The 23775-nt window shown below is 44.5% G+C and overlaps 2 protein-coding genes across 3 annotated transcripts in view; one reads left to right on the forward strand and one right to left on the reverse strand.

Moving 5' to 3' along the window:
• The window catches only part of SRGAP2 (SLIT-ROBO Rho GTPase activating protein 2), a 136893-nt gene extending 117216 nt beyond the window's left edge, over positions 1–19677 (reverse strand). The window contains exons 1-2 of one of the 2 annotated variants that reach the window (XM_073666943.1): positions 19522–19677; positions 15866–16330 (exon numbers count right to left, since the gene is read on the reverse strand). In XM_073666943.1, coding sequence (XP_073523044.1) covers positions 15866–15932 — 67 coding nt within the window. In that variant the 5' untranslated portion in view covers positions 15933–16330; positions 19522–19677. Of the gene's footprint in view, positions 1–15865; positions 16331–17028; positions 17132–19521 lie in introns of those variants that run through there. The other variant, XM_073666944.1, reaches the window with a different exon arrangement.
• Positions 19678–19991: 314 nt separating this feature from the next.
• The window catches only part of FAM72A (family with sequence similarity 72 member A), a 63735-nt gene continuing 59951 nt past the window's right edge, over positions 19992–23775 (forward strand). The window contains exon 1 of the mRNA XM_073670690.1: positions 19992–20092. The gene's annotated coding sequence lies outside the window, so the exon portion shown is untranslated. The remainder of the gene's footprint in view (positions 20093–23775) is intronic.

Consider the following 23775-nt stretch of genomic DNA (forward strand, 5'->3'; position numbering starts at 1 on the left):
AAAGCAAATTTTGACAACTCCTAATTATGTTGGGGGCTTGCCAGCTGACCATTACCCCAATTGCTAGGCAAGCCTACAGAAATAGTAAATAGGACTTCTCTGGCAGGGTTCATACCACCAAGAGGCAAGGTTTTTGGCCTCTGAGATTAGAGGCTTCCCTATAAGATCCCTTCCATCTGGTTCTTGGAGAAGTGCCGTCCGGCTTTAGAGTTTCCCACCTCCTACAAGGTCATGCATCGATGTTGTCTGGATAATGAAGACGAGCAGGGAACGCTAGAGATGCCTCCCCACTGAGGGCCTGAAATCGAGGCACTGCCAGCTGTTGGTTGCATCTAGATAATGTAAAAGAACTGAGATTTTCTAGATGGTCCAAGTCTAAATCTATAGGAAAACAGTGCTGATATATTGTGTTTCATATGAGCAAAACCAAGCTGTCTGAACTACCTAAAGCCACCAACCCCAATGCTTAGAAAAAGGATAAAATAATAATAAAAAAAAAAAAACACGAACTTTGTACATGGCTTAGAGCTGCATTTCCATTGCCAGAATCCTTGAAAAGTTTAGGTGGCTAAAGGAATCCTGGAGAAGTGTAGGCAGAAGGGTTTCCTAGGCTGAGCTCCAGTGGAGCGTCGTGCCAAGTCAAACGTGCCAGAAGGCAATATGTTAGTATGAGAAGGACACACAATATAGACTAAAATGGACACAGAGGGAATACGAGATGCCTAAGTGGAGAGACAGATTCGGTCTTCAATAGAGTTCAGGAAGTAAGTGTGACAATTATAGCAAGGAAAAGCTTGTTTAGAAAGCAAGGGTTGAGCAAAAAAAAATAAAAATGGGCAAGTGTATGACAAAGAAAGCGAGAGTGAATGGAGGTATGAAATCCAAGACCATTTCTAATGAAAAAAACCACAAGCACAATGAGTCAATGGAAAGCCCCTGATCTACCGCTAGATTTTTGTTGTGGAAGTCTCCTGTGTCACTAGGCCAAGGATAATGCTCAAAAGCCTGACTAGCCCCATGTCCGAGGAATGCCAAGTCCTACCAGAAGGTCACTTCTTTCATCCTTTATCACTTTGTGCCGCAGTATTAAAATGTGTGACTAGCGCAGGCCAGAGAAGGGGTCGTTTTACCTCAGAGGTTTGTACACAATGAACACATGCTGGGGCACTTATTGGAAACACTATTGATGGTCAGATATTAGAACCTTGAGGCACAAACAAAATACCAGCTGTCTTTTTATAAGGTGTCTTAGGGTGCATTTACTTTGGCTGATTATCGTGAATGAGTGTTAATGGGTACGTTCATTTTCAGATATTCGGCCAGGGTAAGCTCGCTGCCAATCACCTGTTTTGCTCGTTCATTAGGAGAAATAATTTTTAAGTTTGCTGAAAAATAATCGTTCCTGGAAACACATTGCGCTGCCGAGAACAATGTCAGTCTATGTGGCCAGCAGGACAGTGGAGTCGATAAGCCAAACCACAGTCTCCGACTCCTCAATTTCCCTGACCCGGACTCCTCAGCCCGGCCTCACTACTGAGCGTGTACATAAAGTGCAGCACAGATTCATCTCAACTAAAAGCAGAGGTCCTTAGATCAGGAACAGAACAGACATTTATAGGACATTTCAGAACTTTCCCAAATTCTTATAAAAACATTTACAGCACATTCTGCAGTGTAGTAATGAACCAATTTATTATATATTTTAGGAGTCTGAGTCGGTCCATTTTATACCGACTGCACCAAAATGGACACAGACTCTGTCTCTGCAGCCCTGGTACACAGAACAATCTATTACTGATTGTTCTGTGGGCATAGAAAGTACGGTCAACCGGTTTAAACAGGCACCAATCAGCCTGCAAGTGATCGTTTAACGGTTGATCAGGCTGAGAAAATGCAGCCTTAGCCCACGGGCCCCACTATCAGTATTCAGTCAGTATTTTTTCTCAGGAGTGGGAGCCAAAACCAGGAGTGGGTGATAAATGCAGAATTGGTGACTTGTTTCTATTATACCTTTTCTCTGATTGTTCCTCACCTGGTTTTGGCTCCCACTCCTGAGAAAAATACTGACCAAATACTGATAGTGGGGCCGTGGCATTAGGGCACACCACTGACCTTTATGTAAACAATAGGAGTTTTATCAATGGTATAAAAAGGGCCATACACACAATCAGCCGAATCTGCTGATGTTAGGTAGTTCGCCGAGCCCACCGATATGTAAGGGGGGCTTCAGACTCTCCACTAAGATTTTGTTGTGGAAGATAAGGGTCCGGTATATTTGATATCGAACGGCCCATGGTTTTTGCCTCGGTGAGATAAGCCGCCGGTTAAGGAGTGTGGTGGTGGCTCTCTCACAGACAACACAGGAGGAGCTCAGCAGAGGGAGCAATCCGGTGTTAGGGCTCGCTCACACTGACGTATAATAAGGAGGCGTGCAATGCGAGAAAACATCACACTGCACTCTGACCAATGTTATTCAATGAGGCGGCGCTCATCTGTGATTTTTTTTCTCAGCTCAAATGGGACTGAGGGGAAGAATCGGATCGCACTCACCAATGCAGGTCAATGGCTGTGAGGGAGAAACAAAACTGAATATATGTAAAGTATGTATGTATGTATCTATCTATCTCTCTCCTTTCAGCCTCCGTCAGGTCGGTGTGAGGCGGCATACCTTTTTCCGCTGTATATTATGGTGTACCTGGCTATCGATTCTACACGAATGAGTGAATGGGGTCCAATTGACCTGTTGGCTGATACATCAACAGCTTTCCTGGTGTAAATGCCACAAGTATAGTGCAAAAACAGTGTGATTGCACCCATACAGAGCCGGCCGGTGGGGGAGAACATACAGAGAGCAGGACATTAACATTGAGCTCAGTTCTCAAAGTCCAAATCTGTGCACCCCGGCCATTACCTGTTCAGGGAACCTGAGCTCTAAAGTCACAGCAGAGGTGCTGAATTATTCATGGAAAATACCAGCCGCCACAGATCAGTCAATAATGTTCAAGAATAAGAAGTGTCAACTAAATGTCATCTGTGAGGTAATAAAGCTCGCCCCTCCGTGTAACCTTTGCCTGATCCACATACAAGGGTTAAGATGCCCCCAATGAAACAGTGGGCAGGTAACAGTCATACCCAGAGCCCAGTGGCCGGTTTGTGTGTAAGTATCTTGCTAGCACAAGGCACATTCCTGGCGGGTCCTGGGCACGCGGCCTTCTGTGTAATCACAGCCTTTAATTCATCAGGCAGCTGGGCAAAGGGCCCAAGATTTCCTTAACTCTTTCTCCACTGACGGAGGCAGTGTGTCGCACTGCAGAACCACACAACCCCTGCAAGCCCAGAAATAGAGCGCTGTGGATCGGTCACTTTCTCAGCAGCGGGCATCAGTGCCCGCACCAACCTCACCGCCTTCCACAGTGGAGACGTCATTGACCTTCTGACTTTTATTCAGCAGAAGGTCAGCAGCTGTCACAAGGACAAAGGCGAAGAGAAGCCTAAGCAAGGGCTATCGCCATGGTAACCGTACACCCCGCAGTCCACCGCTTCCCACTTGGCACTTTTTACTGGTTTGTAAGATCCCTGCCAGAATACTGAACAACATCCAACGAGCTCATCACAGGACTATTCAGCAGAATTCTGCTTCGCTGTGCAGAAAAGCAAGTCAGCACTATGGCAATAGACGGCAGCCCAGAAAATGCGCATATAATCCAGTCCCAACATGAAGAGGAGAGATCATGGCTAACAATCAGTGCGATGGGACCCCAGACTCATACATCAGTCACTGCAATAGACACAACTGTATGCATGGGTGTCATAAAGACATATCAATTAGCTTAGATAAATCACGCCACCATTCCCACAGCAAACAGTCAGGTATAAGGTTCGATTTTTAACGCAGTAGACGAAAGACGAGGAATGCGATTGGTTGCTGTGAACAGCCCCATATTTCTGTCCACACTAAGTTTTATAAATGAGGCCTATTAAAACCTGATAAAAAAATATAATCAGATAGAAGAATGTGATATACCACATACAATAGAAGTGGAAAAACATGGGTGTCATAAATCAAGACAAATCACCACTTACAGCTCATTTCTTTCCCCTAATACAGACACTATAATGAGATTACTGAGGCCATCTCCATTAACCATATACACATATAGCCCAAACCAGCAAATAACTATATGGGCAGAATATTATGTATATAATGACCTAGAAAATAGGTGGTGAATAGCGATTTAGTTTTTTCAGAAAAAAAACACGGAAATAAAAATTATACCACCGCACTAAAAATACAGATGTGGTGAGAAATTAAGAAACTATTCTAGCTGGTTAATAGTTTGCCATTTTCCCTGCGCTCCATAACTATGGGTTTCAATTGCCATTTAGAACTGCGAATTAGGTACATACTGCACCCCCACAAAAATAAATGTGACAACCTCAAGTTGTCTTATTTAGGGTATAGCACCACAGCGAAAGCCATAAGGATTGAATATACACTGATCACATTTTAAACATGCTGAAATAGGGGCATAACCTAATAGAAAGTGGGGTGGAAAAAAGGCAGGACCAAAATCGCAATCCTGTGCATCACAAATGCTCAGCACTTGGTGAACGTAGTTACGTTATGTTTGGCACAGAGTACACCCACAAGTAGTGTCACCAACATATAGTGTAAACTGAAGGTCCACATACAAATTAAACCAACGTCGGCGAAACAAGCTGGAATGGGATGATAGTCTAATGTGTATGGGGCCTCCGGACGCTCCTCAGACAGGTAATGTTAGGATAGAAGGATCCAGCAAGTCCGATATTAGGAGACTGATCCTTTGGTTCTCCAGGAAATAGGCCTCTATTTGCATGCTCAGCTTAGCGGCATACAAGTGTGCTCTATGGGAAGAAGGGGGATGTCGGGAAAACGGGTGCAGGGAGGGGTGGGACCAGCTTTCAGACACCTCTGGCACTATTCCCATGAGAATAAAAGAACTGCGTCTTTTAAAGGTACTATCTGCACAGAATGATAGTTCAAACTAAGTCCCGCCACTAGGTGCATCATGGTGTGGCCGATTATTTACATACAGTGGTGGCCAAAAGTATTGGCACCCCTGCAATTCTGTCAGATAATACTCAGTTTCTTCCTGAAAATGATTGCAATCACAAATTCTTTGGTATTATTATCTTCATTTAATTTGCTTGCAAGGAAAAAACACAAAAGAGAATGAAGCAAAAATCAAATCATTGATCATTTCACACAAAACTCCAAAAAAGGGCCGGACAAAAGTATTGGCACTCTCAGCCTAATACTTGGTTGCACAACCTTTAGCCAAAATAACTGCGAACAACCGCTTCCGGTAACCATCAATGAGTTTCTTACAATGCTCTGCTGGAATCGTAGACCATTCTTCTTTAGCAAACTGCTCCAGGTCCCTGATATTTGAAGGGTGCCTTCTCCAACCTGCCATTTTGAGATCTCTCCACAGGTGTTCTATGGGATTCAGGTCTGGACTCATTGCTGGCCACCTTAGAAGTCTCCAGTGCTTTCTCTCAAACCATTTTATAGTGCTTTTGGAAGTGTGTTTTGGGTCATTGTCCTGCTGGAAGACCCATGACCTCTGAGGGAGACCCAGCTTTCTCACACTGGGCCCTACATTATGCTGCAAAATTTGTTGGTAGTCTTCAGACTTCATAATGCCATGCACACGGTCAAGCAGTCCAGTGCCAGAGGCAGCAAAGCAACCCCAAAACATCAGGGAACCTCCGCCATGTTTGACTGTAGTGACCGTGTTCTTTTCTTTGAATGCCTCTTTTTTTTTCCTGTACACTCTATGTTGATGCTTTTACCCAAAAAGCTCTACTTTTGTCTCATCTGACCAGAGAACATTCTTCCAAAACGTTTTAGGCTTTCTCAGGTAAGTTTTGGCAAACTCCAGCCTGGCTTTTTTATGTCTCGGGGTAAGAAGTGGGGTCTTCCTGGGTATCCTACCATACAGTCCCTTTTCATTCAGACGCCGACGGATAGTACGGGTTGACACTGTTGTACCCTCGGACTGCAGGGCAGCTTGAACTTGTTTGGATGTTAGTCGAGGTTCTTTATCCACCATCCGCACAATCTTGCGTTGAAATCTCTCGTCAATTTTTCTTTTCCGTCCACATCTAGGGAGGTTAGCCACAGTGCCATGGGCTTTAAACTTCTTGATGACACTGCGCACGGAAGACACAGGAACATTCAGGTCTTTGGAGATGGACTTGTAGCCTTGAGATAGCTCATGCTTCCTCACAATTTGGTTTCTCAAGTCCTCAGACAGTTCTTTGGTCTTCTTTCTTTTCTCCATGCTCAATGTGGTGCACACAAGGACACAGGACCGAGGTTGAGTCAACTTTAATCCATGTTAACTGGCTGCAAGTGTGATTTAGTTATCGCCAACATCTGTTAGGTGCCACAGGTAAGTTACAGGTGCTGTTAATTACACGAATTAGAGAAGCATCACATGATTTTTCAAACAGTGCCAATACTTTTGTCCACCCCCCTTTTTAGGTTTGGTGTGGAATTATATCCAATTTGGCTTTAGGACAATTCTTTTTGAGCTTTTTCATTGAAGACAAATTAAATGAAGATAATAATACCAAAGAATTTGTGATTGCAATCATTTTCAGGAAGAAACTGAGTATTATCTGACAGAATTGCAGGGGTGCCAATACTTTTGGCCACCACTGTACACCTTCCCACCTGCTTCTTTTTCCTCAATCTCAACCCTCTCCTCTTCTTTGATTGACAGCTCTGGCTTCATAGGCCCAGAGAAAGGAGGAGATAGATGGAAACCAAGCAGGTGGGAAAGTGTATATAAATTATTGACACCGTCGTGAAGCGCCTGTACTCTGTTTGAACAGTCATTCTGTGCTGACAGCGTCCCTTTAATGCAACATGTCTGATCATTCTCCTCCCAGATATCGTCTGTTGAATACAAGAGGTTTGGCCACTGCTACGAAAATTGGAGGATCTAACCAATGAGCTGATGAATTGCCGGCAATCAAATGATAAATTGTCAACAATCAGTGCCATTCGATGAGACTTTAAGGCAGTTTCCTCTCCATGTTGGGCGAGAATCCCCACACTGGACAATTGTACCAACAAAAACCTACTGCAATCAAAAATTGTGTTGATTTGCAGTAAAACTGCATACCAATGTAGTTTCCAGAAAACAGTGCCCAATATCGAGTCTTACTCTACGACAATCCTGAAAAACCATGACCTGCTTCTGGCCATGAGAAATGATGATCCAAAATTGTATTGGGCGCAAATAGTACACCATTTAGGGCCAGAAATGGATGAATCAATTTTGTGGTTTGAAGATTTGCAGCAAATAACACAAATTCACCTTCTCCGAGATCAAGCGTGAACTTTAATAAACTTTTCTAATCTTTGCAATGATAAAAATATATATATATATATATATATATATATATATATATATATATATATATATATATATATATATATATATATATATATATATATATATATATATATATATATAAATAATGCAGCACCAAGTATTTATCCTGGACAATATAGTACCTGGCACTTCATTCCCAAGGTTCTGTTCTCAATTCTCATACAGTGCACATGTGTGAGACAGGCCTGGAATCCAATTTAATCTCACAGCAGGAAGCATTGCGACGTATCTGACCTGTTTTGTAGGCAACATAAAAGTTGCAAGCACATAGCGGAGACTTTAAAAACTTTGCTCCCTTGAGAATATGATAGGTCACATGCACATTAATGGACAAAGCCTTGCGCTACATCTGTTATTTAGAATGTTTATGACCGTGCAAGAAGTGGAATTCCGCAGTTATCCATGGTGGAATTTCATAATTGTGTCAAAGTTAAAGCTTAGTGATACAGCAAACTGTATTAATTTTTAAAAATAGTTTGTAAACTGAGAATCCAGGGGTCGAGTGGCGCGACTGCAAACTTTACAAAGTACGCTGAAACAAACTAAAGACGGGGCAATATCCTGCCTGGAATCTGGGAAAGGTGATTACCTTAGAGGTTAATGACCATTCTGAGCTCCCCTACTGAGCGTCCAACCTGCCTTTCATGGAGGGTCACTTTACAAACTCACTGAAACAAAACAGCTCACGCCAAAATCCCTTGAAAATACAACTATATTTTAGATTACCCTTAAAAGCTAAGCACTACCAACAATTATTCATATTTTAAACCAAGCGTTTTCAAAGGATTCTTCTGCGCACAATGACAATTCTCAAAAAAGTTTGTCAAATACATTAAAAGGACAATGGCGATTGGTATTAAAATTACGTTTATCCCATTCAGAAATTCTGCAATAAAAGGGGAGGTGTCCTGTTTTGGACCTTCATCTCCTGTCTATGCAATATCTATGTAACTAGGCTTATGATTTTCAATTGGAAAGGTGTAATGCTTTTTTCTCCCCTGTGGTGGCGCTGCAGTAGAATTGATCGCTTGGCCCATAGATTACAAATGGCCACGGAGGATATTGCAGAGGAACACCCTGTGTTAATCATATTGCTATGCATCTCTTAGCAATATAAGATGACCTTTCAAAATTCTCCTGTCTTCTTGTTTGTAAAGAATCATGGAAGTTTAGAGGACAAGAACCTGCATAGCAATAAGATGCTAGATGTAGGTCCAAATAAGAATTCTTTGTCGATTGGGAACGTTTAATAAAGGGAATCCATCACCAGGTTTTTGCCACCTAATCTGAGAACAGCATAATGTAGACACAGAGACCCAGATTCCAGCGATGGGTCACTTACTAGGCTACTTACTGTAGTTTTGTTAAAAATCATTATTTTATCAGCAGGAGATTATCACTAGAGGACTGGTAAACCTGCTACCATGTAGTCCGCCATATTCACGAGTTCTGAATAACCCCGCCCCTATCACTGATTGCATAGACAGTAAACTGCCAATCAGGGATGTGGGCGGGGTTATCTAGAGCTCAGCATTCTAGATCTGCAGCAGATAAAACTGATTTTATCAAAACCGCAGCAAGCAGCTCAGTAAGTGATACATTGCTGGAATCAGGGTCTCTGGTCCTACATCATGTTGTGCTCAGATATGGTAGCCAAAATTCTGGTGACAGATTCCCTTTAAATATTGTGCTATAATTTAAAGGCACCTACAAATCTGATAAAAGTTGGACACCTTTTTTTCCTCCACAATGACACACTGCACACTGGTTCAATCACCAAAATTAAGGCCTATGCTGTATATAGGGGAAAGGTGCACTGAAGAGGTGTTTATATCTGGACTAAGAAAACAAAGCCAAGGAACTGCCTAGGCAAACTCAGCCTTCAGGCCCCTTGAAACATAACCAAGTCCTGTGAGGAAGTTCTTCATAATCAGATTTTGATTTTACAGGTGACTTCTATTGATCGGCAATAGGTGACAAGGAGCTCCAGACTTTCCAGTTTTGTAAGAAATTCAGCTTAGTTGCACCCAACCGTAAATCAATTTTCTGGTCTGTTTTTTCCCCATTGACTTATAACTTTTACATTGGAATGTCTTTGACTGCAGATCTTCAGGTCTCCTTTTGTAACAAAGAATAAGTTATAGCTTCTCAGATGTTCACACTTGCTAATAGTATGTGCACCAAGTCACAGCATTCCATGTATCCTTAAAAGGGTTGCCCACTACTCGGACAACCCCTTCTGAATCCCTAGGTTTCCCCCTTGTAAAGCCTCAGAGCTCCTCCAATGCCTATGCTAGCGGCATTAGAGAGCGCAATGTTCGGGGAGTCGGCTCAGCCATGCCGTTGGCCCGAATTGTCAATCAGGAGCTCACTACCCCATGGCAAGCAGTAAGCCAGGAGGCAGAGGAGCGATGAGCTCCTGAAGACTCTAAGTGAAAGCACCCCTTTAAGACATGTAAAAGGTAGTCTGATAGCATATCATTTGTAGGGGTGATTTTTACCAGGTCAATAATCAAAGATGCACAATTGACTTTATGGTCATATATGATAACCTTGACAGAACACCATCAAAGTCCACCTCTCTCGTCAATGCAACGTCCAACAAAAGTTTAGGACCCTTACAAAGTCATAAAAACTATGCATAAAATGGCATTGATTTGCATGGGCCTATAGGAAAATAGCAAGACCATATCTTGTACAAGTGACTGTGTTATACATGATCCCAGTGGAACCACTGCTTGAAAAAAGGAGCACGGGGGGGGGGGGGGGGGGGGAAGAGAAGGAGCAGGCAATGAATGGATGTAGTCATTTAGGCAGACTGCCAAAAAAAATAAATCAAAGCCTAATTCGAAGGCTTTCAGTGGTAAGAGCTATGCAGCTGTGGGGATGTTCTGCCGGAGAAGAATAATGAAAAGATATACGAAACATAGAAATATAGGTACACAATACAAAAATATGCTATGAGTGACCCACATGGTTTGTGCAATTTCACTGATACTACATTAATAAGGACAAGAGCGCAGATGATAGACAGCACTCCACAAGCGAATGTTCTTATCACACCCCAGCACGCACCTCACCCTCCAGTCATCCTGAATGGGGTGCAGTGTTCAGGCTTATGGGTGCGGCTCTGCTCATCCCAACTTGGGTGTATTAGTATTATTCAAGCACATACGCTGCCAGGAGGGACTCACCCAGTTTCTATACATTATTTTGGCAACAGAATTAAGAGGTTTTCCATTTTGACGAGAGTCTACAAATGGGAAAAAAAATTATTCAGGAAAACTAAAAGCTACAAACTTAAGAAATTTTATGTACTGAAAAAAAAAAAAGCACAACAGTTTGGCTAATACATGTGTCAAACAATAGGAATATTCATAATTCTTAGATGGCAAGTAACCAACTAGTCCAGCCTTCTATAGAGAAATACTCACTGGCCCACCTTTGTGCGGACTATAAGGCTGTGGCTACACAGCGACGTGTCGCATTATGGCAATTATATATGAAGTTGCGCCAATAAATATTTGTGCATCTTGCTATCGTGCAACTATTCTACAGCTGCAATAGTGCTGGAAATAAAACATCCAAGTGGCAGCCATACGATTTGCATCTCAGCCTTTGACAATTGAGAATGAAAAAAAAGGGTCGCCCCCCCCCCCCTTTCCTTTTAAATCTAATATGCAGAAACCCCCAAATAGCTTAAGTTGAAAGTGGGATGTCTGGAATGAATTCTATCCAAATTACTTTTAGGTGGAGTGAATAAGGCAAACTTATCATGGAAGTAATAACCAAGATTAGTTTTTTCTCCCGGAAATTTAGGACGTCATCTGTACTAGAAGCCTACATCATGTGCCGTTTTTGATAGATTTACATATATTTTGGATCACGACTGAGCCCTGCAAAGTTACATAATGGAAAAGAGAATCTCTTTGAAGTTTGCTTCCAATGGCTGAAGACCTCAAAACTATTTTATATGTGCATGTATCTCTTTGAAAGACATGTCCAGCCCGTTCCTCTGCTATTGAGAAATCAGTGTTTAAATTGTTATGCAAATGAGCCTAAAGAGCTATTTGTAGATCTGAAGCATCTGTCACTCCAGCTCTATTCCCTGCGCAGTGTCGCCTCCTCCTGTTTGATTAACAGCCTCTATGCTGTGCGACTTCAGCCAAAGGAGTTGCCAGTAGTGATGAGCGCAAGTGCTTGTTACTCAAGTTTGCCGAGGGTTCTCGGGTATGCACCGAGTATCGCGGGTGCTTGAGTGACATGTTTGCATCCCGCAGAGGCATGTAAGACAGCCACAAGACATGCGGGGATTGTCCATGTTTGTCAGGCAATCCCCGCACGTTTTGTGGCTGTTTAACAGCCATGAAACATGTGGCTGCAGGAACGCAAACATTTCACTCGAACACCTACTTGCATACCCAAGAACCTTCGGCAAACTCAAGTAACGAGCACTTGGGCCCATCACTAGTCAAGCAGGAGGAGGTGGTGCTGTACACCAACAGGTTGGGAGGGATGAAATTCTGCTGACAGATTCTCTTTAATGGAGTAATTAAGGAGAAACGGGGACAGTAGGAGCAAGTGGGACCAAATCTCATCACAGGTGAACAGAAAAGATGACAAGGACATAGAATGCTAAAAGAAGGGTATTCTCATGTTGTTGGTGGAAACACCATCTTAGATTATTACAATATAATTATAGACCTAGATTCTCCCTGACACGACAGGAGAGATGAAGGCTTAGATCAGCAATACCCAATAGTGCTGTGTGTCTCCGCGATGGCAACATAATTAACAAAAACCCAGTGTAGGACATCACCAAAGCTCCCAGGACGCAAATTAGGCTGTGCCTCCACCTCTGCGTCCATGACAACAATGTCCGCATCTGCTGTTCTTGCAGGTTAGGATCATTGGAGAGAAGGTTTACTATTCATAAAAATCTTTAAAAGGAGAACTAAAGTGAAAGGTCAGGTCTATAGTATTGACAGCCGGTGCCACGGAATAAGACTGGGGTCACAAGCCATTCGGTTCATTAGTGCTTTCATTGAGAATTTTCGGGGATTTTTCCTGGCTGCTGTTCTGCATGTGATGAAAAACAAAAATATTCTGGAGAAAATGTCTTACACAAAATCCCCCTTTTTTTAAAAAAAAAAAAATATATATATAATATCAAGTTATAACTAGAGAGAAAGGTCTTATTCACATGTCTTTGATATAAACGGACAGCACATGGGTACATCAACGATGACAGCCAATATCTACATTCTTTATAATGTTGCAACACAGACTATTATAGGATACGAATAGCACACAGACAGTAAAACGGATATGTGAATACAGCCTAAAAAGTCTACCTTTATAGAGACATGCCGAAAAAAAATGGTCCAAGTGATGTGTACTTCCAGCTCCAACATATCTGCTATCCAAGGGTGCATTTACAATTGCTGATTATAGGGAACAATGGCTCCTAGGAACAATAATCGACCAAGATAAACAGGCTGCCAATCATCTGATGAATGGGCAAAATGCTTGTTTGTCAGGTGAAATGATTTTGCTGCTGACAACAGGGGCAGTCTATGTGCACAGAACGGTCATATCACCGATCGTTCTATATTGTGGTGTGCCTGTCTAAACGAATGCCAATGTCTGCGGTGTAGCTGATCGGCGATGGTTTAATGCTGTGGGTCATTTAGTCCAAATGCACCGTATTCTAACGTAGACTGGCCAGACATACATTTTAGGCCTCAATCACACGTCCGTGTTTAAACACGTATGTGAAAAAAACGGTGCCGATGTCATTAGTGATTCGTCTGTGTGTGTCAGTGTTTTTCACATCTGGAGAAAGGCAAAAGGGAAAAGGCATGTGTTTTTCATGGATCTATAGACTCGTATTGATTATAATGGGTCTGTGTGGTATCCATGAACAAAACTGACACCACACGTACTGTAAATATGGACATGTGATGGAGGACTTAATGTGAGCTTTACTAGCACCAGTCAGGGTTTCAGCTCACCTACAGAATGGATAATGGAAAACACAATATAACCATAGAGCCCAATCACTGGCTGAAGTGGAGATGTGACCATTGATGGCAGGTCATGAATGCAGCCAGCTATTGGCCATTGTGCTCATTTCATGTGTGACCACAATGGAAGCCATGACAGACCCAAGGCTGTGAAGTCAGTAAGCCAAACCTCCGACTCCTCAATTTCCACGACTCCGACTCCCTCATACATGGCTCATGTGTAAGTGATAAATTTACTGTACTACAGATTCATCTCAGCTAAAAGTCTAGACCCTTAGATCAGGAATAGGACAGACATTTATAGGACATTTCATAACTCTCCCAAATTCTTATGAAAAAATATTCCCCACAAACTGCATTGAACTACTGTACCCAATTTATTATATATTTTAGGAGTCGGTCCATTTTATACTGACTCCACCAAAATGGGCTTTAAATCCACAGCCCTGACAGTACCTAAAGGAATGACGGCAAACCAAAATGTAGAGTGCCAAAGTGGGAATACTGCAAGGTTATTGCAATTTTGTACCCATCTTGACAGATTTTTAGATCTCATAAAAAACCCTTAAGGCCATGTTCACACGTAGCAGGAAACTTCCACTGCAGATTTGGTGATAAATGCGCATGTGTTCCTTGCAGATTTGGCAGCGAATTTCACCCTTCTGCATAACAAAACATTGAATGGGTTAAAATCCGCAATGAAAATCTATACAAGAATGAGTATGCTGCAGATTTGAAATAAGCATCAGTTTTTTTTTTCCATGCTGATTTTTTTTTGCATCATGTGAACAGGGTTTAAAAACCCCATTTACTTGTATTGTATTGTAAATTGCAGTGCAAATATGCAACGTGTGAGCATGGCCTAAATCTGAAGCCATATACACACTATGCAGCCAGAAATAAGGTGTACAGGTTGAAAACAGTTTCTTTACAGTTTAGAAAAAAAAATTAAGATTTGATTGGAATTGTGGCTTGTGCGGCCAACTAAGAGTTGTGATCATTGAAACATCTAAGCATCTCATGCAGAAACATACAGAAGTATCATTGCAGTTTTCCAGTATACTGCTTGTATCAATTCCTCATCATTTCGAATATCTCTGCTTGCAGTCATTGAATAGAAACCAATTTTATTTGAAGGAGAATAATTTCCAACTAGGTAATGTGACGATCACACAGATACAAGTCACCAGAGATGCGTCTCGCACGCTCGTTCATGACCAGGACAGCTTTCTAACCTCCAACATGAACATGAAGACAAGCAGAGAGGGTGCAAACCTCAAGGAATTGCACAAATGGTAAAAGGGAAAATTGTAGAACTTTTCATTATACAAAAAACAACATCAAAATTACACGAGCAAGGACTCAGATACAACGACCAGAACGTCGTACCTCATAGTCAAAGTCTGATAATGACCACAAATACACGCAATGATTGCATAGTCAATAGGGGATCTGATGCTGCAAACAGAAGGTTTGTTCCCCTTCCATTGATGGAGTATGAGGAATCTGGTGACACTCAATGGTACAAGTTAGAAGATAAGGAGATAAAGATCTGACCATTTGGTGACCAGGCCAAACCAAACTCTTCATTCACCATGGAAGATGACCACACAGAGAGCAGCCTACGGTTAGGTCAAAATCAGCGACATGAGCCAACAATCTTGATGGGGTCTGTACAGGAATATACACCGTGACACTGGGTCTGTACACACTACAGTATTTGTGGCCTATATAGCAGTCATGTCAACCTGTTATTAATGACATACACTATTTATGTACATAGGACATCATAAGAAGTGCCACAATCTGTCATTTTATATTCATACAGTGCCATATTTATTCTTTAATTAGCCTCTGATCAGAATGCCACCCATTATACCCGTGGCTCACGACGCAAGACTCGTCCTCAAGGTAACCTTATGTATTAGGGAATAAAATTGAAGTCGGAATATGACTCAAGAGTAATATAATTCAGTGTGTAATCATTCTTTGAACAACAGTTGAAACCATGAACAACACAATATTCTTCGCACCATCCAAACCCATAATCCTGGATGACAGATGAAAAAGGGGTTAACTTTCCACCAGCACAAAAGGCTGTACACCCAGCATTTATGCAGAACGCTGTCAACATAGTCACAAGATGGATTGCAAAACAGATCATCCAATGTTAAGCCTCTACCAGGGAAGGGGTTAACAGCTCCTAAAAATTACTTACTGCCTAAAAATTTTGTGAAACATTCAGGCCCTGCTGACTAACATACCACAGCCCAGCCCTTTAAAAAAAAATAAAAAATAATATCCAGAAATTCCCCGTCCTACATTTCTCTTTCAATCAGAAATACCAGATTCCAGATCCACCCCTGCGCAGAAGAAACAATGTAATACCTTTGACTTGGGTGTCGTACTCGGCGATGATCTCTTTATCCTTTTTGAATTTTGCTGGCGATGTCATGTTGTCTGACTCCGCCGACTGCTGCGGCTGCTACAATCCGGGCTTTGAAGAACCGATCTTGCAGATTCCAATCAATGAGGTTTCTGTGGAATCCGCTGTTCTGTCAGTCCATGGAGAGGTGATGGGGCTGGAGGCTGGATCTGAAAGGGACAAGGGGAGCTCTGGATCCTTCAGACAACATGCAGCTAATGTTTGATGCAGTAGCGTTGGCCTTATTCCCTGCACCAAATCCCAAGCAGCGGCAGCAGTCCTGGCTCCTGCAGTCCTCTCCTGATTGCAGACATTAACAGTACAGAGTTAAGTCCTTCCCCAAATCAGCTGCATGGTTCTCTTCACCTCCACCAATGATCTCACACAGACAGGGAGGCAGGACGGTGGACCAGGGGAGCTTTTCTGGGCTGGGAAGGCAACAGGGCAATAGATTAAAAAGAGCAGTAAAAGTACATTTTGAAACAAAGTTCCAAAAGCTTGAACAAAGTAGGAAATGCTGCTACATTGGCGACTAGATAAACATGTGTAACCTTAAGGTGGACGGAATGTTTATCATTTTCTAGATTTTGTTTATCAATTTGTATCTATGTTTACACAAAGCCATGGACTAGAGATCAGACCCCATCATCTGCATTCCCTTACTGGTAAGCCAATCCCATCAATGAATAAATGTACATATAGCAGATGTGAGCGGCACAATGAGGACACTCGGTGCACGCCTCGGTCTCACAGAGAACAATACAGAAAAAAAGCCAGATTCCTATTTTTGTCAGATCTGGCACCTCAGCGCAGGAAGGGAGATCTGCCGAAACAGCGATGGCGTGCAGGGCATTGCCAGCCAAGGAAAGCATTAAAAGCAGCAGGAGAAAAAAAAATAGCACAAACTTTGAAAAGAGAAAGAAGAGCTGGCAGAAAGTAAGAGGAAAGGGGAGGAGAGGGTCAGCCAGGAAGGAAAAAGCCTCCATCCTTCACAGGGACCAGATAATGGCACAGGAAATTGGATTTTAGGATTTGTAACAAAGCAGAGAATTTGTTAGCGCACACCCAATTAGTTAAGTGTGGAAATACAGCACGGAGGGAGCAACTATCACTAAAAAATACAGACTGTGGTCGGCATAAAGAGAATCATCACCGGCGACGACACAATGTTGTGCTCCCGATGAACGATGGATGGGTAATGGTCAGTAACGACCTATCAGATCGCTTCATACATGTCACTAATGTTCGGTGACAACCTACAAGAGATCCAAATGTGGAAACGCGTCCGATCAATTCATTCGATAATTGATGGGATCGGCCAATGAGCCTAAAAGGGGTTAATATTTTAGAGATCCACATAATGTAAGGATCTGAGAGCTTCCTGATGAATGCAAGTGGGTGACTGCGCTCACAAGCTCTGCTGGAAGGATGGGCTCTAATCTTTGCAATCCCCTCTCAGCGCCTGCACTCCCTGCCAAAGATTTGTGACCCAGATCTGCGATCAGGGAGCAGCAGTGACCCCAGGAGACTCGATATCACATAGAGGAAAGGGGGTCCTCACATAGGGGAAAGGGGGGGGGGGGATCTTACATAGGGGAAAGGGGGGGGGATCTTACATAGGGGAAAGGGGGGGGTCTTACATAGGGGAAAGGGGGGGGGGAATCTCACATAGGGGAAAGGGGGAGGGGGAATCTCACATAGGGGAAAGGGGGAGGGGGAATCTCACATAGGGGAAAGGGGGAGGGGGAATCTCACATAGGGGAAAGGGGGAGGGGGAATCTCACATAGGGGAAAGGGGGAGGGGGAATCTCACATAGGGGAAAGGGGGGGGGATCTTACATAGGGGAAAGGGGGGAGGATCTTACATAGAGGAAAGGGGGAGGGGGAATCTCACATAGGGGAAAAGGGGGAGGGGGAATCTCACATAGGGGAAAAGGGGGAGGGGGAATCTCACATAGGGGAAAAGGGGGAGGGGGAATCTCACATAGGGGAAAAGGGGGAGGGGGAATCTCACATAGGGGAAAAGGGGGAGGGGGAATCTCACATAGGGGAAAAGGGGGAGGGGGAATCTCACATAGGGGAAAAGGGGGAGGGGGAATCTCACATAGGGGAAAAGGGGGAGGGGGAATCTCACATAGGGGAAAAGGGGGAGGGGGAATCTCACATAGGGGAAAAGGGGGAGGGGGAATCTCACATAGGGGAAAAGGGGGAGGGGGAATCTCACATAGGGGAAAAGGGGGAGGGGGAATCTCACATAGGGGAAAAGGGGGAGGGGGAATCTCACATAGGGGAAAAGGGGGAGGGGGAATCTCACATAGGGGAAAAGGGGGAGGGGGAATCTCACATAGGGGAAAAGGGGGAGGGGGAATCTCACATAGGGGAAAAGGGGGAGGGGGAATCTCACATAGGGGAAAAGGGGGAGGGGGAATCTCACATAGGGGAAAAGGGGGAGGGGGAATCTCACATAGGGGAAAAGGGGGAGGGGGAATCTCACATAGGGGAAAAGGGGGAGGGGGAATCTCACATAGGGGAAAAGGGGGAGGGGGAATCTCACATAGGGGAAAAGGGGGAGGGGGAATCTCACATAGGGGAAAAGGGGGAGGGGGAATCTCACATAGGGGAAAAGGGGGAGGGGGAATCTCACATAGTGGAAAAGGGGGAGGGGGAATCTCACATAGTGGAAAAGGGGGGTGATCTCACATAGTGGAAAAGGGGGGTGATCTCACATAGTGGAAAAGGGGGGTGATCTCACATAGTGGAAAAGGGGGGTGATCTCACATAGTGGAAAAGGGGGGTGATCTCACATAGTGGAAAAGGGGGGTGATCTCACATAGTGGAAAAGGGGGGTGATCTCACATAGTGGAAAAGGGGGGTGATCTCACATAGTGGAAAAAGGGGGTGATCTCACATAGTGGAAAAGGGGGGTGATCTCACATAGTGGAAAAGGGGGGTGATCTCACATAGTGGAAAAGGGGGGTGATCTCACATAGTGGAAAAGGGGGGTGATCTCACATAGTGGAAAAGGGGGGTGATCTCACATAGTGGAAAAGGGGGGTGATCTCACATAGTGGAAAAGGGGGATGATCTCACATAGTGGAAAAGGGGGGTGATCTCACATAGTGGAAAAGGGGGGTGATCTCACATAGTGGAAAAGGGGGGTGATCTCACATAGTGGAAAAGGGGGGTGATCTCACATAGTGGAAAAGGGGGGTGATCTAACATAGTGGAAAAGGGGGGGTGATCTAACATAGTGGAAAAGGGGGGGTGATCTAACATAGTGGAAAAGGGGGGGTGATCTAACATAGTGGAAAAGGGGTGTGATCTCACATAGTGGAAAGAGGGGGGGTCTCACACTAGCTTGTCCAGCTCATGTCTATTGTTCTCCTCCATCAGTGACCACTACTAGCCTGGAAGCATGGGAGTCTAATGCACAAGCAACAGGATTAGCAGAGCTAGCTGTGCTCCACTGTTCTCCCTTGTGAGCCCCCCACCCCCTGCTGCATTCCCACACATGATGTGATGAGCTGCACACAAGGCAGCCTGACACACCCCAATAAATCCCTGCATTCCCTTTGTCTCCTGTGGATCAGGCTAGGTGATGTGGATCCCTCCTGATTACCTGTAGGCTGCTGTTAATGCTGATCTCTTCTAGATCCAAGATCCGATCTCTTCATCCTCACTCACATCCCGTCCAGTCCATGAACAGAGCAGACAGGGATCTCCTTTTGCAACTACAATTCCAACAGGAATGACTAAGCCCCGCCCACTCGACTCCTCTGGACGAATAGCAATGTGCCAATGTGCAGACAGACAGCCGCCAAGACCAATGAAACGTGACTTGGAGGCGTTCCCAGAAAGCATGCCTGGTAACCAATCGGTGAGCACTTCAAAGTGAATAGGCGTGGAAAAGCGTCATTGAAAAAAAAGGTGTGTCACTGAAGAGGCAGGGGCGGGCGCTCAGTGCCTGGAATGACAGTTGCAATATCCAATGGTGAGTCAAAGCTTACAACGGTGGGCGTGGTTTATGTAGCAGCCTATCACAGGGAAGGAGTGAGGCTGGGGAATGAGGATGCGGTTGAAGGAAAGGTTACGTGAGGGGCGGGAGCGTCCGATAAGTGGGCGGGGACATGAGCGGGAGATTCAAACAGCCGGAGGGCGAAAGTGGCGCCTGGTCCGAGGCTTCGGCGAAGGTACATTAACCCTTTCCTGTCATGGAATGAGCGAGAACAGAATGTACCAGGAATCCCATTCTCACTAATGCTGCAGACAGGATCGGTACGATTGTGATTGTACGATTGTGTGATTGTACGATTGTGTCTTCAGCAGATTCCTTTTCTGCAATTTCTAACAATAAGCTTTGGGTAAATGGGATAAAAAAAAACAGCAAAATTGGAATTACTTGTGAAGCTGCGTTATCCTCCATAAGACCGCCTTCACACCACATCTTTGGAAAACTGGGGCTAAATCATTGCAATGCTACTATGATTGCCGCAGAAAAAAATCCCATGTGAACGGCGCCATAAAAAACTGATGATATCTGTGTTGCGTTTCACATGTAGCTTTATTGGTGTCTTTTTTTGCATAAAAATCGCAGATGGTCAGAAAATCCCAGCGGACATGACGCTATCCTTATGTGATCTTGCGTTGTTCTTTTTTTTGCTTACTGGTTGCATGTCTGTTATATTCTGTCACACCGTTCCTTCCCACACGTCTTCCTACCCATGATGTAATTTCTCCACAATGCCTAGATACTGGCATTCTTGAGACTTCCCATACATTGTCGGGGGGCGGCTACATAGTTACATAGTTTATAAGGCCGAAAAAAGACAAGCGTCCATCCAGTTCAGCCTATTTCTTGTGCACTGCAGCTATTCCGCAGCATTGATCCAGGGGAAGGCAAAAAAAACCCATGCGGTATAGGCCAATTTACATCATTGAGGAAAAATTCACTTCCCGACACCAATCTGGCAGTCAGATTAAATCCCTGGATTAATTAACTATCACTAAGCATAAGGTGTAATTTTATTGTTCTCAAGAAAGGCGTCCAGGCCTCTCTTGAACTCATTAAGTGAGTTGGACATCACCGCTTCCTCTCCCAGAGAGTTCCAGAGTCTCACGGCTCTGACCGTAAAGAATCCCCTTCTATGCAGGTGCAGGAACCTCCTTTCCTCCAGACGCATAGTGTGCCCCCTCGTCTTTGTCACCATCCTTGGTATAAACAGGTCATGGGAGAGATCTCTGTACTGCCCCCTGATGTATTTATACATGTTTATGAGGTCTCCCCTAAGCCTTCTCTTTTCCAACGTAAATAGGCCTAATTTTGACAACCTCTCTGGGTATTCTAGTCCCTCCATTCCCTTTATTACCTTAGGAAGACAAAAAACACTGAACTAAGAAGCACGGGACACAGACCATACTATCACCTGTAGGTTGGCCTGGTCTAACCTATATCGAGTGCTTTAATGTATGGACCAATAGGAAATGGCAGACCATTCGGTAACAAACATAAGAAAAACGAGAACCACCGAATGATAGGTCCAATAGGGCAAAGGATACATATAAGACTTTTATTATCGTAACAGCAACACGTGGCACTACATGCAAAAGGAAAAACCGCATAGCAGTGACCAAACACAGGGGGCTGACGAAGGACTTGCTGTCCGAAACGCGCGTCGGGGTTTGCCGCATGTGCCATCCACATAAGCTGCTGTAGACACAGGTATACTATTTTCCCTTTTACTGACCATATGCTGTCACCTATTTATTTAATATTGACCGTCTAGATACACTTGATATGGATATGGACATGGTCACAATGATGATGTATATGGTACCTTTATATTTATAAGATGGCTTGATGTCTGTCTCTGTTCTTGGTCTCCTAGGTGGTATTCACCATATGTCTAATGGAGCTTTAACATTTATCTGATATGCATACCTGTTGTACTACTATTTATATGTGTTAATGCAGTACACTATGTAACTTTCATTATATGATTTCTGTTTGTGTTTGGTCACTGCTATGCAGTTTTTCCTTTTGCATGTGACGCGCCCCCTGGGCCAGTGCTGTTAGGGATACCCGGAGCCGGATCAGATGGGGGTTGTAGTCTCCGAGTGGCTGTGACCCGGTCCGTGCCCAGGGTGTCAAACTCAGTGTGTGGCAGTCCTTATAGATGTTACTAGATGTTCTTTTATGTCAACTACGCCACCCGTTGGATTGCGGTCAATACGGCCGCCGCTGCAGCAGGGTCCGCTGAGGCTGGTGGTGTGTGTGCAGCTTTGGGTAGTATAACCCCCAACGGGAGGGGTATAGCCTCAGGGGGTCAGCCGTGGAGGATGGTGGTTGTGAAGGTGCAGCAAAGAGACTCAGAGGCATAAAATGCAGTTCCAGGGTTTTACTTACTGGTGTTGCTCGGGTCACTGTGTACAGCAGTGACCACCCGAGCCGTGCTGCGTCCACCAGGTCCTGGACTCGGTCAACTCCCAGGCAACTCCGGAGTGTGGTCCTGAGCTCCTTTCTGACTCTCCCTTCTTCTGGCCGTTCCCACCAGGGATCCACCTAAGTCCGGCTCCCTCGGGCCTCTTGTTGGTAAACCCTTGTCTCTGGGTTCCCTGACCCTATTCTTGGTCTGCCTTCCGGGTGGATTTAGTGGGTGGTCGTGGCAGATCCTGCCCACGACCTCCGGTCTCTGGCTGAGGATTAGTGCTGTAGCCTCCACCAGCTTGGGATCCGGTACCCTGTTGCCGACCCTTCACCCTATTAGCTCTCTTATGGGCTCTTGGGGTCCCCTCTTCCTGCGCCTCTGGGTCCCTCTTCCTTCTCCTCTGCTCTGCTTCTCAGGCTCTCAGACAGACTGTCTGACTGGCTGACTGACAACTGACTGACTGACTGACCCTGATCTAAGATGGTGCCCACCTTATATACTCCCTCTATGTGTGAGCTCAGGTGACCAGCACCCAATGAGCTCCTAGCTTTACCCAGGCTGCTCCCCCTATCTGCCCCTACACTACTGGGATGTTCCACCCCCCTCCCACTCCAGCCAGGAACAGACACTGTCGTACCTGCACATTTATTAAGTGGGAGTACCGTCGGTCTGTCCCCCGGAAATGGGATGTGTGTAGTGCATGCAGCCTACTAGCTCAGTTCCACACTCCATCCTTACCCGGGAGTGGAATACCACACCTCTGGGTTGAGGTGCAATACCCCTGTAGCAGCCGAATCCTCAGGGTGCTACATTCCCCCCTGGTAAATCACAGCACGTCCTCGGGCTGTAAAAGAATAAACATCCAAAAACATACAAATTTTTTTTTTTTTTCAAAACATAAACATATAAACATATAAAACATCCTATATATTATCATCAGTAATAAACTTTTCATATAAAACTTTTCATAAATAACATTCTTGCTTCTGGTTCCTCCGGTCACTGTGCAACTTGTGACCGGGTAAAGTGCGACAGTCTCTCTTGGAAGAAAACAGTTTCCTATAAAACCGGTAGAGGGCGCCTTAGGAAGCGCAACTATATACAAATGGGATATGGCCGCTCTCAGTCCTCGACCAGTGGGATTAAGGACGGCTGTTCACAGTCCTCAGCCTGTTAAGGGATGGGGACACACGGGTACAGTTCACTCTTTTGTCCCAACGGGGAACATATTTTAAGCAGCAACAGTTTTTTTGGTACCCCTACGGGCAACTATATACAGTCTCTTCTCTACCGTACTCAACGACGGCGTCCTCCTGCTCTTTCTTTGGATTCAGTTTCTGTTTCAGACCCGTCCGGGTCCTCTTGCTCCTCCTCACACCGCAGCTCCTCCTCCGTCAGGCGATGCACATGGAGGGCGTAGGGTCCTTTGGCACACTTGTGCCGGGTGA

Source organism: Phyllobates terribilis, unplaced genomic scaffold, assembly GCF_046119375.1.
Source record: "Phyllobates terribilis strain yellow unplaced genomic scaffold, ASM4611937v1 Scaffold_2__4_contigs__length_985480577, whole genome shotgun sequence".
In the NCBI taxonomy this organism is placed as follows: Eukaryota; Metazoa; Chordata; class Amphibia; order Anura; family Dendrobatidae; genus Phyllobates; species Phyllobates terribilis.